The following is an 18,283-nucleotide window of genomic DNA, read 5'->3' on the forward strand; positions in this document are numbered from 1 at the left end:
ACGCCCGGTAAGTAATATTCAAACAGTGGTCATGTCGAGAGGAACAATACAACTTAATGCATGATGAGAAAACAGAAACCCAAAACAGACACAACAGATCAACCCAAAGAAAGCATAGTTTTGTAAAAAAAAAAGACTAATCATTTTATTATTATTTCAACAATGAATAAAAAATACAAATTAAATCCGCATGAGCCCATACTAAATATTAGCTTATTTGCATAAAAGTAAGGTGCATCATAGTTAGTGCTTCTCATAACCTTTAGGGGGAACCGTCTACACGGGCCACGCCGCTTGCACACAACTGTATCACCTGGAACCCTGAGTGAGTGAAGGGAATCACTCAGAAGGGGGCCGGAGGTCACGGGTGCATCTGCGGAATGCTGGCTGAAATCTCAGCAATATACATTCAAATACTGATAATATGCACAAAGGTTGACAATGGGGTGCCGTTCGTCGACTGCTCAAGCGTCAGGACAACAAAATAAACTGAAGTCGGCCTGACAATAGTTATAAACGGTAGCTTCGACAGTATGGAGCATCTAGCTGTGATGCAGTTGATGCCAGTCTTCTTCGGGACGGCACACTCCTTTGAAGGTGGTTGCCACTTGATGATTAAAGTATACAGTTGTAAAAATGGTTCTAAAACCAGCACAAAATGCTTGAAAACCAAAACCAGTAGTCAAACCTAGAAGACGTACATAAAAAACAAAACGAAAAAAAAATAATTAAAAAGGTGGTCTGTGAAGATGGGAACTTCTTTCATTATCAATATTCTGAAAAAAACCTCAAAGCAAAACAGGGAGAAATGATCATTACCATTTTCGAGGGGATTGGGTCCTCCGACTTTATTCCATATCAATGAGAGTAATCACCACAGCTGTGCTGCTTCGGAAAATTTTCTGCGTCCTGCATCGATGACGTCGATACGCTGTCCTCGAGGGCCTCTGTCGAGCCGACGTCACCGGATGTTATAAGTAGGACGCACGATGCCCGTAGCCTCAGTTCCTTTTTTCCGCGAACATGTTCTACTGAGTTCTCTTCTTTCGGTTCTTCGAACCTGTTCGTTGTGTAAACCTATGATGTCCTCGGCTTCTTCCACCCTGCAGTCGGGTTTTAAGAAGTGTCGGGTTTGCAGGTCCAAGATGTCGTTGACGGACACACACAATGCTTGCCTCTGGTGCCTCGGGGTAGGACCATGATACGGATGATTGTGTCGACTGCCAGTCGCTTACATTGAAGGCCTTGCGGGAGCATAAGAAGAAGCTGTCGGTGGGTAAGGAGGCCAAGCCCCGGGAGTCGCGATCCACTGGACTTTCGACGGCCAATTTGAGGGGCGACTCTCCGCATCGTCGGCGTAAGTCCGGGGGGGGTCTCGGTCCAGGAGTAGGTCCTGCCCATTCCTCTGTCTCTTCGAGGCACTCACGGAAGTGCTGTCACCGGTCGCCTTCCTCGTCCGAGGACTCCGCCCGCCGGCGGGTTGCTTGTCTCAACAAGCATTCCACTCCTGCAGAATGGGATTCGTTCCGGCAGGAGATGATGGCGATTTTTCGTTCGCAGGGCTCCGTTGAGTCGGCGCCGTCGAAAGACGCTGGGCGTGAACGTGCTAGAGACGTCGCTCGTCCGCCTTCGGGCTTGAGCGGTCGTCGCGACCACCGTGCGTCTTCGAGGTCCCGGTCGGACAAGGACGGTCGCTCTAGGCATGCCTGTTCCAGGTCCTCGACGCCCTTGAGACCGTCGGAGCCTGTGAAGTCTTCGAGGAAGACATCGACACCTTTGGCACTGAGGTTGTCGAGGGACTCTCTGGGAGGCTCCAACTTCCGAGGAAGCCATCGGCGCCCAGCCTGTCGAAGAGCACGCTCTGGGCTCCGCCCTCGAGGACTGTCGACGCTGTTGAAGCTGTCGGGGCCACACTCTACGTCAATTCCTCGACACCTTTCGAGGCTGCTTTGTCGGAGGTACCCTGTGACACGGTGGAACCCCCCCAGAAAGGCTCTGGCCAAAGCTAAGAATGTCTTTGTCCCTTTTTCTGTGCCCTCATTCCAGCCTCTGGATTATATTTCTGAGTGGGATGAGTGGGATGAGGCGTCTGAAGAAGGTATGGTACCTGAGGAGGTGCCTGACGAGATTTTGTCTGGTCATAGCCAGATTGAAGACCTGCGTCAGTTGCTGCACACCAGTGGTCTGGACACCTCTTCAGAGGTGGAGTTCTGTAGGCGTGAGCCTGGCACCCATGCTGAGTCCTCGTACCGGCGCCTTATGTCGAGGGTCACAGACTACTTGGGGTGGTCTGCGCCACCTGTGGATTTTCTGCAGGATGACCTGACGGACATCCTCAACCAAGGTCGTCCAACTGACCCGGTACTACCATTCCATATGGCCTTGGAAAGAAGAGTGGCAGTGGCTTGGACTGCTCCGGAGAGTCTCCCGGCAGTGAGAAAGTCTTTGCCGCGAAAATACCGCCCAGCCAGTAGCTACCCCTGCTACTTGACCACGCACCCCACTCCGGAGAGTTTGGTGGTGCAGGCGGCTACGGCCCCAACAAAACAGGCGTGATACCCTACCATCCCTCCTGATAGGGACGACAAGCGTTTTGATGACTGGGCAAAGAAAGTGTTTTCTTCAGGGGGGTATGGCTTTACAGGCAGCCAACTCCGTGTGTGCCTTGTCGCGTTTCACGCACACTCTGTGGACTGTATTTCATTGGCGGCTGAACATATTCCCGAAGGGGAGGAACGGGATGGTTTTCTTGCTATTGCGCAGGATGGCACGTATGCCATGTGTGAGTCCGTTCAGTCGGGTCTGGACATGGCAGATTGTGTCAGCCGGGCCATGACGGCGAGCACCGTAATACACAGGTTTGCGTGGTTGCGGAAGTCGGGGTTTGCTCCTGATGTGCAGGTCCGGCTCCTCAACATGCCCTTTGATGGTGAACATCTGTTTGGCAGCAAGGCCGATGAGAGCCTTGAGAGGTTGCAGACCTCCAAAGCTGCAACTCCGCCTTTTCGTCCTAGGGGACAGCAATGGAGGGGAGGTTCCTTTCGAAATGAGCTGCAAGTCAAAGGGGCCACCGTAGGTGTGCCAGAGGTGGAAAACGGGGTACTTGAGGTGCCAAGGCCGCTCAGGCAGTTGCCTCTTTGCCCTCAGGCACTGCCGCAGTCGCTTCAGCGCAGTCATGAGGCCATGTCGCATGGTTTGCCGGTTGGGGGAAGGCTGGCGCAGCATCTTGTGGAGTGGCGTGCCATTACTTCAGATGTGTGGGTTCTGGACATCATAGCCCACGGCTACTGTCTTCCTTTCCGGCAGAGGCTTCACGACAATCCACTAGGGAATCTCTCTTTGAAGAGTCCGGATCCGCTCCTTGTGCAGGAAATTCAATCACTGCTGGAGAAAGGCGCCATAGAACTGGTGCCTGTAGCAGAGAGGAACAAGGGATGATATTCCCTTTTTTTTCATTTCGAAGAAAGACTGGGGATTGAGACCCATCATGGACTTGCGCGGTTTGAACAAGCTCCTCCGGAAGGACAAGTTAAAAATGGTTACTCTTTCTCAAGTCCACCAGGCACTTCAACTTCAGGACTGGTTGGTGTCTCTCGACCTCCAGGACGCTTATTTTCATGTGCCGATCCATCCAAAGCACAAGAAGTACCTGGGTTCGCGGTTGGTAACTCGCACTTTCAGTTTCGGGTCCTGCCGTTCGGATTGACCTCTGCCCCGAGGGTCTTCACCAAGCTCTTGGTGGTGGTGGTGGCAGCTTATCTCGGGAAAGGGGGGGGATTCACGTCTACCCCTACCTGTACAATTGGTCGATCAGGGCGTGCTCTCCAGAGCAAGTCCTGGATCATCTGTCCATCATCTGCCACTCCCTTCACAAGCTGGGCTTCTCCCTCAACTTGAAGTCCCATTTGACGCCAACTCAGCGGCTCCAGTACATCGGAGCAGTGCTCGACACGTCCCTGGGGCAGCGTTTTCCTCCCCAGGTGAGGGCTCATCACATTCAGCAGATGGTGCACAAGTTTCAACACACCCAGTCTCCCGGCGTTCGAGTTCTTGAGGTTGCTCGGCCTCATGCCATCCTGCATTCTTCTGGTGTCGGAGGCCAGGTTGCGGATGAGATCTCTTCAGTGGGCCCTCAAGATGCAGTGGTTGCAGTCCTCCGACAGGATGTCGGACCCTGTTCAGGTGCCGCCCTCGATTGCCCAGGACCTTCTGTGGTGGGCCGTCAAAGGCAATCTGATGAAGGGGGCTCCATTTTGGCTACCATGGCCAGAGGTGACGATCGTGATGGACGCATCACTCACGGGATGGGGAGCTCATGCCAACGAGTTGACAGTCGGCGGTCGTTGGTCTCCGTCGCTGTCCAGACTCCATATCAATCTGTTAGAGCTGAGGGCCGTCAGGCTTGCCCTGAAGGCTTTTTTGCCGACTGTGCGAGGGAAGAAGGTCCTGATTCTGACGGACAACACAGTGGCCATGCACTACCTAACAAAAAGGGGGTGGGCAGGGTCACTTGCTCTGTGCAGGTAGGCGATGCAGCTCTGGTTCTGGGCCATCCAGCAGGAAGTTTCAATCTCGGCTGTTCATCTGGCCGGAGCCGAAAACGAGACGGCGGACACTCTGAGCAGGCAGAGCGCGATCTCTCACAAGTGGCAGCTGGCTCAGGAGATTCTCCTGGAGATCTTCGCCCTTTGGGGGACCCCTCAAGTGGATCTCTTCGCCTCCAGTGTCAACCGGTAGTGCGAGAGGTTCTGCTCACAGGAATTTCCTCCAAAAGCAGCCTTAGGAGACGCGTTCGTGGTGGAGGGATCCTTCCAAGTGCTGTACGCGTTTCCTCCAGTCCCCGTCATCCCGCAAGTTTTGCGGAGGTTAAGGAGGTTCGGCTCCTGGATGATCCTCATTGCTCCGGCATGGGCCTGCAGGACGTGGTACCCAGACCTTCTCGACTTGTCCATCTGTCCTCCACGTCGTCTTCCCTACCAAGACGATCTGCACTCACAGGAGGGGGGGGGGGAGTCAGGTTCTCCATCCAGAGGTCAGATCCCTCAACCTTCACGCTTGGCTTCTAAAAGGTTGAGGTATAGGGTTGGGACCTCCCTGAGGACGTGATGGAGATGTTGCTTTCGGCCAGACAGCCGGCAACAAAGTCCCTGTACCGTTACCATTGAAGAAAGTTCTGCGACTGGTGCAGGGTGAAGAATGTGGATTCTTTTTCATGCGACATTCCTGTGGTTCTGTCTTTTCTGCTTTAGTTAGCCCACAAGGGCCTGCAAGTGGGTACCGTTAAAGGTTACCTGGCGGCGCTGTCCATATTTAAGCGCTAGTCTGAGAAGTGTTCTTATTTCAAAATTCCTTTAATTTCTCAAAGGACTCACTAATGTGTTTCTGCAGTCACCTTTCCAGGTGCCTGGTTGGGATTTCAACCTTGTTCTGAAATTCCTGATGGGTGCTCCGTTTGAGCCTTTACATTCTTGTCCTTTGAGGCTGTTGACCCTTAAAACTATTTATAGTTGCGGTCACTTCCGCTCGCAGAGTGAGTGAGTTGCAGGCACTTTCAGTTAAACCACCCGTCACTGTGTTTCATAAGGACAGTGTTGTCCTTTGAGTTCGTCATTCCTTTCTTCCGGCGGTGGTGTCGGAATTTCATTTAAGCCAGAAGGTTATTCTTCCGGCATTTTATCCTCCTCCACATCCTGGTAAGGAAGAGGAGAGGCTCCATAGGTTGGGTCCTAGGAGAGCTTTAAGCTTCTACATTTCTCGCATGTCCCGGGTCAGAGCGGACGATCAGCTCTTTATTGGTTACGCTGGAAGGCGTTTGGGACAAGCTGTTACTAAGCAGACTTTGTCTAGATGGATTATCTTGGCAATTTCTGAATGTTACCGCTTGGTGGGTAAGGACCCTCCGGTAGGCCTACGGGCCCATTCTACTAGGGGTATGGCTGCCTGTACCGCCCTGCAGAGGGGTGTTCATATTCGTAACATCTGTGAAGCAGCCATATGGGCTTTGGTCCATACTTTTGTACGTCACTACTCCCTAGATTCTATCCATGGGCAGGATCTGGCCTTTGGCAAGGTGGTCCTTTACTTTGCAATTTGATTGGGCATGCTAAATTTCTATATTCTAAATTTTTTCCCTCCTCCATACTTTGGTACTGCTTTGGGAGTCTGTTATTGATATGGAATATGTCGGAGGACCCAATCCCCTTGAAGAACAAGTTACTCTCTTACCTGGTAACTTTCTTTCGATGGGATGGTCCGACTTATTCCAAATCGCTCCCTCCCTACCTGCCCCGCTACAGAATTTCTTATGCGATTGCAGCTTACGTTTCCGCAAGGCTTTCTGTGGTCATACTGGCAGTTGTTTGGTGTCACACGTTCTGGGTGAAAACTCAACTGAGGCTACGGGCGTCGTGCGTCCTACTTATAACATCCGGTGACGTCCGCTCGACGGAGGCCCTCGAGGACAGCGTATCGATGTCGATGCAGATGCCAAAACTTTTCCGAAGCAGCACTGCTGTGGTGATTACTGTCATTGATATGGAATACGTCGTCAGACCATCCCATTGAAAGAACGTACCCAGGTAAGAGTAATTTGTTCATCTCAACCAGAAGGGCTAGTCCCAACATCCTGTATATTAGGCCAGGAATAAACAGATCACACTGAATGAATATGTAAAGGCAAGGGACAAGAACATTTAATGAAATCTGGGAAGAGCCTATTCCAAATTTTCAGGTAGTGGAGCAGAGAAAAAGACTGTCAGTCAACGGGAGGCCAGACAGCCTGGGACAAGGCCAGGCACAAACCAAGAAAAAAGAAGACAAATTGCAGAAACCCAGCTCACATAGTTAGGATGGCTGGAAGAGTCGAAAATAGGGGCCTCACATCAGTTGAGCCAAAAGGTAATCCTGGTGGCTGGATCGTTGGGTCCAACTGTTGGTTGGTAGTGACCAAAAGTCATCCACCTTGTTTTCATGTAGCGTGGATTTCAAAGAACTAAATTGCCACATGGAATCAGGGAAGGAAGAAGGAAACGAGTAATTTTCGGTATATCTGTACCTGAATGCGCGCGCATATCTTCAGAGACATCTCTGGTTCTAAATAAGTTGCCATGTAATCGTCGGCAGAGAGAAAAGAAGAGCCTCGTAGCTGTCGTAATAACCATGGGAGTCAGAAGAAAGTAGCTATAACGAATATGCAAGATTGGAATATGTGAGATGTAATCAGCTGTTAAGCCGTCAAAACCACGGTGCTGCATTTGTTGCGGCGGAGGATGGTTCCTCATTTTTTAGGGCGCCCCGGCCAGGGGACTCCTTTCTGGGGTCTTCTCAGTCCGGGAGGGGCTCCAGTAGAACTACCATCAGGATTTCTCCTGAGGTGCCTCGCAGGCCTAATAGGCGTACCAGAGTTTTCTCCGAGGGTTCCCATGGTGGACCTGCCATGACCGGAACACGTTCTGAAGTTCACCTGTCGGGTGCTAAACGTTGGCCCAGTTCGTCTGAGGCTTTGGACACCGGGGTTCGCTCTGAGGTCTCCGTTTCTGGAGCTTTCCACACTAACACTGGGGTACCCCCTTAGGCCTCCATTTCTGAAGCTTTCTGTACGAAGCCATGGCTTGAGGCCCCTCATGAGGGAGTTGTACATTGCGGGAGGAAAACCAGAGGTTCCTCTTCTTGAGGATAAGGTCTGTACCAACAAAGCCGAGACCTGCTCCTAAGGTCTTGTCTGTAAGGGTCATTCCTCAGTTTTCTAGCATTCACCACAGGGATACTGGTTCTGTTGAGCGGGCCAAAGAGGGCGGTTATGCACCTTAACTCCTCTGTTACAGATTCTGCCAAGGTTCCTCCCTTGGAGGCTAATGTTGGGGCCACCTCTAAGATGTGAAGCAAACATCCAAATCCCCCCTCCCTCCAAGTACCGGCTCAGCTGAGGATCCTTGTGTCAAGGCTAAATTGTTACTTGAGTCCCTTGACCAGCCTGTGGAGACGATTGCCTCAGCTGTACATGTGACACAGTTCTCTTCAGGCGTCGACAAAATGGGGTCCACCTCTCATGGTCCACGGTGGCAATTTTGGATTCTTCCCTTACCCCTACGTTCTCGACGGCGGGTGCTGGGAATCTTAGTTTTGGGGCTGAGCAGCCTTTTTACCTCGGGTGGAATGTAAAAATCAGTTCCGCCCTTCTTATGACTGGTGTGCAAAAATCAGTTCCGCCCTTCTTATGACTGGTGTGCTTGGATGCCGCTGCCACATGCCGTCTTCCTACTTGTGCTCCGGTGGTCTATGTGGATCCGATTGGTCAAGGGCCGGCCTTCCTGGCAACCATCCTCATTGCTTTTCGTGGGGGTACGCCCCATATGAGAGGCCTCTGACTACTTCAGCGCCTAAACTTTCATCAGAGGATGTATTTTTCGGGAAATTTCACAGGCTCATGCATTTTGACCTTATGAAAGAGTACTTTAAGGGTCTTTTCAAAGAAATTTACCCTTCATGTTTTTGATCTATGGACACCGCAGGACTGGCAGTTTATAATTATTTGGAACTCATGGCTGTTTTTCTGGCACTGAAAGCGTTCCAACTATCCATCAGAAACCGGGGGGTCTGCGTCCGCATGGACAACTCTGTATCCATGTTTTACATCAACAAGCAGGATTTTACCAAGTCACCACCTCCTGTGGACCTTGCCATTCAGATGTGTGAATGGGCCATCCAACTTGGCATTTGGCTGCTGGCGGTGCACATTCGGCGGCAACTTGGTGACGGCAGACAGCGGCCAGCTACGAGTGGGAACTGAACATGGAAGCCCTCCAACATCTTTCGCCAACGGGGCACTCCAGAAGTGGACCTTTTTGCAACTGCCACGAACAGGAAACTTCCTATTTATGCATCCAGGAACGGTCTCGGGGCCTCTTCTCCACGGGATGCTCTCCAGATCCTGTGGCACAACATGAAGGCATATGCCTTCCTGCCTCTTCCTCTGATTCATCGGCCACTCTGCAAGCACAAGGATGCTTCAAATTGCACTCTTGTTTATAGCTCCTTCGTGGCCAGCCAGATTCTGGTTTTGGGAACTTCAGCATCTGTTGATTTGTCCTCCGATCAGACTGCCATTGATTCCCAACCTGCTTTACCAGTGTGATCAGCAGATGTGGCACCCCTCCCCACATTCATTCAGCTTGGCGGCCTGGTGCCTGATTTCAAATCCCTAGCGCAGTTTAACCTGTCTGAAGACAATATGCGCATTGTCCAAGCGGCCAGGAAGCCTTCTACGAGGTCTCAGTATAGGAGCAAGTGGCTCCGGTTTTGTCCCTGGTGTTTAGCTAAGCAATTATACCCCAGACATGCTACAATTGACACTATCCTTCCGTTCATTTCTCATCTGGCTATTTCGGGCATCCATGTCCTATCTGAAGTATCTTTCTTGGAAGGTTGTCTTTTTGATTGCAGTGACTTCGGCAAGGCGTGTAAGCGAGCTTCAAGCCTTGTCTGTGGAACATCCGTATAAGGTTGTGCCCCGCACTCCTCCTTTTCTTCCTTAAGTAGTGACAGATTTTCATTTGAATCAATCTTTATAATTACCGGTCTTTTTCCCGAACCCGGCCTCAGATGCTGAGAGAGCATTACACAATGGAGATGTCAGACGAGCTCTGAAGTTCTGTCTGGATAGGACAACTGAACTCTAGGGCTCCTCCCGTTCGGAGACCCTAAAGGGAAACCTGCTTCAAAAGCTACTATCTCCTGATGGATTGCCTCCTGTATCTCAGAGGCATATACCATTCAGGGCCTTCAACCTCCGAAGGGCATTTATGCCCATTTTGTGCAGGGCAAAGCGGCTGCTGTTGCCTTTCCAAAAATGTTCCCTGGCAGACCATTGCCAAGGCGGCTACATGGGCCTCCCATCAGCTTTTTGTAAGCATGACTGCTTGGACCTGAGCTCCAAGGCCGATGCTCAATTTGGTCAGGTTTTTTTTAAAACCTCTTTCAGTAATGAGTTTCCATCCACCCGCATTACCTGTGAGGAGTGCTTTGCAATCTCCCACAAGTATGGAGGAAAGGGGACGGGACGTAGGTGTATACTAAAGTTACTCACCGTAGTGACTACCTTACTCATAGTCCATAGTCCCCTTTCCTCCATACGCCCGCCCATCCTCCCTTCTAATAAGTTTCCTCTTATTGCTCAAATGGTCACAGACCTGTCGATAGAAAAGGACTGAAGGGCGGTGCGTGGGTCGCAGTTCAGGAGGGTGGGGTTACGGCCGTTTGCGGTTCCTAGCGTAAAAAGGACATTTTTCAATTATTTATGCTTTTTGGAAAAATGTGCTAATCTCCTGTCCCGAAGGACAGAATGTCCGACAAGTATGGAGGAAAGGGGACTATGGACTAGGAGTAAGGTAGTCACTATGGTGAGTAACTTTGTTAATTTCTGCCATAAAGGGTAAGCCTGCCATAAAAGTAGCTGCCCACGCATCTACCTCTATCAGGCTCGCTCAATATTAGTGTTTGAACATATTAATAAGAGCATCGTAGAACCCAGATAGACTTTTTACAGGGGTCTCATTAGAAATCTATCGTCTATGCCCACAGTTAAAGTTTAGAGTAAAACTGATGTTTCTTGACCAACAAGAAAGCAGGATTGTGCAGAGCATGTGAATCTACACCCAATATTAAGTTGAAAACTATTGTTAAAGCGAAGTAGCTGTTTTGCCGATCCTGCACACAGTTGGAAATTGCTGAGAGCTATTTAGCTCCTGCCTGGTTAGCTTCACACCAACAGCTACCAGGAGATAATTTTGGCTTCCGAGGCAGTATGGTGGCATACAAACACACCAAAGTGACATTAACTTTCTGTACTTCGCCAGGTCTATAAAGAAGCATTACAGACATCTCGAAGACCTTTAAAGCATCACATATATTGGACAAAAAGTTAAGGTTTGAATCTCAAATAAGTTAGATTTGCGACATGCCATGTACTAGCTCCTGATTCTTTAGGGGTAGACTCCTGCCTACTAGGTGATGCACAATACCTAGGGCTAGTTTTAGCTCCTGTGCATGAAATCTTAATTTTGACGCCTGCGTGTATTTCGATTCCATAGCACTGTATGGGAAAGCATAGTCAACCACTAACGTGATCCCCTTCCTCTCATGCCATCACTTGCCAGGTGAAAATGCTGGATTCTCCCTCCTGCCCCCCCAAGCACAGCACACACCTGGTCTCTGCCTACCAACGGTCTTAACCAAAGCACACCATGTTCTTGCAATTGTTTATCTGCTTAAGAACCACCAATAACTTCCATTGTAATCCATAACTATTCACATTCTTTTGATCTTTCTCTTAGCTGGTGATGGAGTACTGTCTGGGATCCGCTTCAGATCTCCTAGAGGGTGAGTATGAGCTATTCTATATAGTAAGCTGAAAGCAGGGGCATGCAGCTGAAATTAACAGCTTTAATGAACCCATTAATGTGTCAGGAGAATAGCTCGGAGGCAACGCGCTAGATTACTTAGCAGCATTGGGGTTTGATACCCGGTCCCTTGCTTTGTGGCTTGTCTCCGGCATGAAGTGCGATATAAGAAAATGATTACATTTTTTAATGTAGCCTGTTTTATATTTTGTTTTTCTCGACTTTTGTGAGAAGGTGGAGTCTCCATATGACCCAGCAAGTGAGGGTTGGGCTGGTCACTGCAACATGCATATTGCCTATAAATAGTCAAGTAGTCTGCTGAAGCCGAATGGTTGTTTTATTAAATACGTCAGGTTCCACAAAGCACTATTTTAAGTACTCCCACGTTCATTTGGTTTAATGTCTTCTTCCTCAGCATACCAAAGAAGCAGGGAGAAGATTTATGAAATGTTGCATGTTCAAAGGCTGTCCTACTAGCAGGCGTCACAAATGCAAAGTGCTGGTTGCAATGAACTGAGTGGGAATTGCAACATGTGCATTGGAAAATGTTAGGTGCAAACTGCAACCACCTTGATAGTTGCAATGATAGTTGCAAGATATATTGGAGACTTGCGTTTCCCTCAATCATTGCAACTGACCTGGAAATGTATCCATGGTTTCTAGCAGATCATGCAAAATTAAAGCATTGCATGGTAAGTCTGTCCAGGACAAGTGTTAACCAATCATGAAGTGAAATCAGAAGCAGGACTGCCTCTGTGCAGGAGCAGCATCTGGCATTTTGTGGAGGCGCATGGATCGCCTTAAACCGCTTCTTGCACCCAAAGTCTTATCCACAATGCAGCGCTATATATGCATTGTGACGCCTGCAAAAGCGGTCTCATCAATATTTCTGAGGTTATCTCATTTTGAATTGCTGCTTCGCTCTTCACAAGATAAATAATGCCTCATCAGATCAAGGCACTGTCCTTATCACCTGGGTGCCTCCAGTCCATACATCTGCCCCACATTTTTGGGGTCTCTGTCAGCACAGACAAACCTCTCTAAACCCCCTCAGGCACACTTCCCTCTAAGGATATCCATACTGCTGGACAAGAATGTTCTTCAGAGAAACCAATAGATAAAAGTCGAATAAATCACTAATTGCAAAGCCTGATGTGCTTGAATCTGCCTAACCCCATATGCTCTAAGAAAGAACTTGCCTGTTGGAGGTCTCGGTTACACCATAGGTTACTTTACATTCACACCCCTTCTCAACACTAGAGGATAAAAGGTTCTGTGGTGTTGTTTTCTAGGCCTCTCCCTGTTCAACCCACCAACCAGAAGATACTGGGCTCCTTCTCCCTATCTGCACAGAAGAGTGCCTTCATCCATCACCCCTTTTCTGGAGTAGACTAGCCAATTTTGTCTGGCTGACTATGTAACTGATCCTTCCAGATCCATTTCTAACCTAAAAGAGGCACCTTCCTGTTGGGAAGTCTTTCACTTTTCCAGCATGGGGACTGGCATGGATTCACATGCTCATGAATATTCCCCGTCGTCAGGCTGTGAATCCTCGGTTCAGAAAAAATCAGCGTCAGTTTTGTTTCTGATCTGTCTTTCCTAGTAGTAACCAATCACTGATTTCTGGGTCATACTGCCCACAGCCAGTGACTGCCTTCTCCCTAAGCCCTGCCTCCGGCAGCCATCCTCAGATTTTTACCGCACGTTCAAGTGTTGGGAGTCCTCGTGCTATAGCTCTCGAGCTTTTGCAGCGTTTTCGCGCTTTTTCAAAGAGAATTTCTAATTTTTCGGTTAAATTGAGCCTCAAGCTCCACCGTCTTTACATCCGATCAACGTGGACCCGTTTCGGAAGTTGCTACGCCCCTCAAGGGTGAAGATTTAATCGAACAACGAATTTGGAGGATTCCAGAAGTTTCTGAGGCCTACCCCGGACATGGCCCAGGAGAAAGGGAGCTCGACGCCCGGGAAGCTGTTCAGGGCCTGCCCTGGATGCCAGTTGCAGAACGTGTTAAAGGAAGACTAGCATTCCTTCTGCCTCTACTGTCTTCACCAGGACAAAACGCACGTGGAGGAGGACTGTGCGTTTTGCGGGAACATGTCGGAGCGGACCATGAGGGTCGGACATCTTCGTCTCGCCAACTGGCTGGAGGGAAAGAGCCTGTCGGGTGAGAATAAAAAGAAGAAATCCGAGCGGTCTTCTAAGTCCTGTGAGAGCGCCCCGGCGACGGGGGCCCAACAGAAGGCTAAGCACCGCGAGTCCGTGGGCAGCAGGAGCGCCGAACGGTCGGGCTCCTCAGCTACCAGGCAGGGCGCATCCTCCCCGGCGCCATCGACCACGAGCCAACGCTCTGGCTCGGTAAGAGGAAATCCGAGAACCCAGCCAAGCTTCTGGAGAGGCCCCGGTCGATCTCGAAGATTTCGGCTGATGGGGAGCGAGGCGGGGAGCCCTCCCCTAAGGTGAAGGCCACAAGCACGCAGTCAGTGACTAAGGCCTTGATTCACCCAGCCAAGGCCTCTATCGAGAAGGTCGTGGAAACCCTGGCGCAGCCTGCAGAGGTTACACCTGTGGTAGCGGCCTCGGGGCCCAGAGGCTCCCTGCCACCTCGGAGGGAAGCATCTTTCAAGCCCATCGAAAGAACCCCCACGAAGCCCCCGGCAGAGAATGAAGGGGGGGGGGGCAGTGGCCGTCGTGGATTCAGACACAGCTTCTGAGGAGGAACTTGTCGAAGTCCTTGAGAGCCATGACGCGGGCATAGAGGAGGACCAGCCCGTCGAGAGGCATCCCGATGAGGGGGACGGCAAAAGCGACGGCAGCGCCAACGGGACCCCAGACCAACCGTCACGCCCGTCGCAGCCAGTGCCGCAGGACAACTTGGCGGCCATTTTGATGGCAATTCAATCCTTCTGCTCTGAAATAAGGACTAGATTGCCTTTACCCCCGACGGAGGAGCCGGAGCCAGGCCCGACGGAGGAGCCAAGGGCAGGCCGGTCCGGAAGTTCACCACCCAAGAGGAGAACACATCCTCCTACACCCTTCCAGCCTGCTCAACCCTCCTCCCCGTCCCCGGTCTGCTGGGATGACACTGGCACGGACACGATCACGACAAGCACGGACGACGAGGGTGGCGACGACTGGGTGGACCTCCTGTCGTCCCCCCGCCCCCTCCCCCTCCCCGGGCTTCCCCGTCCGATGAGATTGGATCCTTCCATGCAATGATCTCCAGGGCATCCAAGCTTTTCCAGCTCTGCCCCGAAGAAAAGGAGGGGTTCCTCTATCAACGCCGAGAGACCAGGAGGAAGACGGTACTCGCGGTACCTCTACTGGATGACATCTGGGACGAGGGGCTCTCCCTCCTCAAGAACCCGTCCACAACGCCGGCAAAAAGGGATCGATACAAAAAGAAGTACCGGGTCCCCGACGCGGCCCCTCTATGCCTTAGAGCACAGCCGACCCCGGATTCAGTTGTCTTGGCGGCGGCCAGGAAGAAGGTGGGGGGGGCATCGGCATCGACTTCACGGCCGGACGGCGAGGGAAAGAAGCTCGACGCGATGGGACGGCGAAGATTAAGGCGACCAATGCCCTGGCTATCGTTGCCCGTTAGGACAGGGAACTTTGGTATAAAATCGCTCCCTTGTTGGACTTCCTGCCGGACGAAAAGAGGGCAGAATCCCTGGAAATCTTGCAAGAAGGCGAGGTGGTGTCGGACCACGCCAAAACGGTGGCGACGGACATCGCTGACACCGGTTTCCGCCAGTTGGGCAACGTTGTTTGCCTCAGACGGCGCGGATGGCTTAAGGCGATGGATTTCCGCCAGGAGGTACAAGCCAAAGTGTTGGACATGCCCTTCGGCAGGAACAACCTGTTTGGGAAGACAGTCGATGAGTCCCTACAAGCCATCAAAACGGACATGGAGACATCCCGGGCCCTGGGAGTTCTCCAGCAACGACGGCCGTCCTTTCGGAACACCGGAGGCAAGCAAGGGGCCTCCAAAGGTTCTGGCAGCGGCTCCTCTACCTATCGTCAAGCGGCCCGTTCCTCATCACAGGAGGCCTATAGAGGACGGGGCAAGTCTGGAGGTTCCCGCCGTCGTCGCCAGTGAGGTCCAGGCGGTAAGGCGGCCTCGAAACAGGACTGAACCGACCATGGCATCGGGCCCCCACCGAAGCACCCCGGTGGGAGGCCGGCTGGCGAAGTTCGTCAGCGTGTGGGAGTCCATCTCCACCGACCGTTGGGTGCTGGAAACCCTGGCCCAGGGGCACGCCCTCGAGTTTCTAAAGAAGTGCCCTCGCGTGCCACCCGTGGCCAGGAAGGAAAACCACATACCCCAGCTGCTGCTGGAGGTAAGGGCGATGCTCAAGAGTGCCATCGAGCTTGTCCCAAAGAGACTTCGGGGCTCCGGGGTCTACTCAAAATACTTTCTCGTAAAGAAGAAAACAAGATTTGATGGCAGGTTTGCGTCCCATCCTGGACCTGCGGCAACTGAACAAGTACATCAAGGCTCAGAAGTTTCGGATGGGCACCCTCCAGCACGTGCTGGGACAGCTGGAGGAGGATGATTTCCTGTCGTCTTTGGACTTGGAGGATGCCTACGTCCACATCCCCATTCTAAAAGGACACCGGAAGTTCCTCAGTTTCGTGGTCCAAGGACGGCACTACCAGTTCAAGGCCCTCCCGTTCGGATTAAAGTCAGCACCGGTGGCGGCGTGGCTACGCCTACAAGGGATTGGCATTAAGGCGTGTGACAATTTCCCATCTGAGGCACGGCCTGATCTTGTGGTCCAGCGAACTGTTGTATTATGTATGCTGTGTTTAAACTTCTATTATGAAGATGTTCCCCTCTTCACCAGAATTTAGCAGTATTTGCAGTTGCAGAACTGACATTGCGGGTTGCATATACTAAAGGTCCTCATTGTTGGAAGCAACCTGGACTTCAAGACACACTTGAGCTTCTGCCAAAGTTTTTCCACATGTCTTGGATGATGCTTTATGACTGTGTATAGTGGGAGTTGTTTTGGATCCCCTGATGAAGTTCTTTCAATTTGTTTCCATTTTTATGATGAACGAAACATGTTGGGCATATAAGCACCTGAAATTATAGGGTGCGTATTATATTTGCCAATTTAGTTGCTACGGTCACCCCAATAGCAGTTTTTTATACAAAAAAAGGGGTAGACAATCAACAAGCAAGTGATTTATTACACACCTCCTACAAACAAAGATTAGCGGTTGTTTGGAGGTGCTACTTACCAAAATGTTGTTATACACCAGGGACACACTTATTGTGTGGTGTACCGTTTAGATTTGTATAGGTAGGAGCCTTTTTGTTGAGTGTATAGGTGACACTTAGGCTGGTTGGTGTTTTTTTCAGTTTTCCATATTTTAGTTGAAACTGATTTAGAGTATAAATTGTGGTTTTGTTTAATGTTTTAGTGAAAGTGCACTATGTTTTACACTTTTTTATAATGTTCTGATTTCATTTTAACAATAATTGCATTTTGTATTTAAATAAATTAGTATTTTTGTACATTGATTTTGTCTCAAAACCCCAGACTCGGTCCTTATTTGGTCCACGGACCGGGAGGTGGGATGATAGGTAGAGCTGCATGAGGAGAGAGACGGCTGGTTCCTTTTTTTTCAATATTGTCCACAAGGCTTTCATAGGAGTGTGGAACAGGCGTCTTTAAATCACTCCGCTTGTCTCTTTGTTGTTAATTGTGTTACGCCTACAAGCGATCCACGTCTATCCCTACCTGGACGACTGGCTCATCCAAGCCAGGACAAGGGAGCTCGCCGTAGAACACACAGCGAAGACCGTCCAGCTACTCATGGACCTGGGGTTCTCAATCAACTTCCCCAAATCCCACCTGCTCCTTTCGCAGGTCGCCCTGTTTCTGGGAGCCAAGCTCGACACAGTGGCACGGCTGGCCTCGCCGTCCGACGAAAGTACGAAAGCCATCCCTTCCCCTTGCCACCCCACACCCTCACCACCAGAGATGACCACATTCCTCTCATTGGTAGGTCTATTTATAGTTTTACAAAATATCCAGAATCCCCAGAATCCTTCTCTTGTGGGGGCACCATTGCACCATATAGTCACTCTGCAAATATGATAATATTGTGTCCCAGTCTTGTTTGAATGCTATTTGGACACCTTGAATAGTATAAGTTGCCCATTCCAATGAGACGAAGCTCCATACTTTCCGGAGCCACTCCTTACTTGTCGGGGGCTGACAAGGTTTCCATTGTTGTGCGATAGCCAGCCATGCTGCTATTACAAGGACCATTAAGCCTCTTTTCTGAGTCTTTGTAAGCTTTTTCTGAGAAGGTTCCCACAAACCCCACACCTCTTTGCCAAGTATTTCCGTCCCCTGAATGATTTTCCCCATCTGTAATTTCAATTCTCCCACAAAAGGTTGTAGAAGGGGACAGTCCCTCTATATATGTTCCCAATCTCTAACTGCCTCACAGCCTCTCCAACACTGGGGTGACACGGAGGGATACATTGCATGTAATTTTTCCAGAGTGTAATGCCATTGAAATATAACTTTGTACCACATCTCTCTGTTGGATTGAGTGTTAGTTTCACAAGCGCACCCAATAATCTTTTGAGATAGCATGCCCCAGTGTTCCCATTTCTTCATATATCTCCACTGGACCTGGGGAGTATCGTTAAGAAATCTATACAATAGGGATCCTAGCCTTTTTGTTCCTGTAGGAGTTACTGTTCAAATGGTGTCAATATTCGAGTGGCCGCTGCTTTAATGGTTGAAGCCAGTGTTTTAATTGGTTATATTTAAATCTACCTTTTTCCCCACACCCCCAGTACCTGGATACATTCCCTGAACGTTCATAAATCCTGGCCCTGAAACATGTCCCGTATCTTAAG

At 50.4% G+C, this 18,283-nt stretch overlaps 1 protein-coding gene across 4 annotated transcripts in view; it reads left to right on the forward strand.

The window, feature by feature from the left end:
• The window catches only part of LOC138581009 (serine/threonine-protein kinase TAO2), a 1,567,916-nt gene that overhangs the window by 434,148 nt on the left and 1,115,485 nt on the right, over positions 1–18,283 (forward strand). For all 4 annotated transcript variants that reach the window (XM_069652009.1, XM_069652012.1, XM_069652010.1 and 1 more), the window contains exon 5: positions 11,331–11,376. In XM_069652009.1, the coding sequence (XP_069508110.1) occupies positions 11,331–11,376 (46 nt within the window). The remainder of the gene's footprint in view (positions 1–11,330; positions 11,377–18,283) is intronic.

The sequence above is a fragment of the Ambystoma mexicanum genome, chromosome 3p (genome assembly GCF_040938575.1).
Source record: "Ambystoma mexicanum isolate Mex_15411 chromosome 3p, UKY_AmexF1_1, whole genome shotgun sequence".
Lineage (NCBI taxonomy): Eukaryota > Metazoa > Chordata > Amphibia > Caudata > Ambystomatidae > Ambystoma > Ambystoma mexicanum.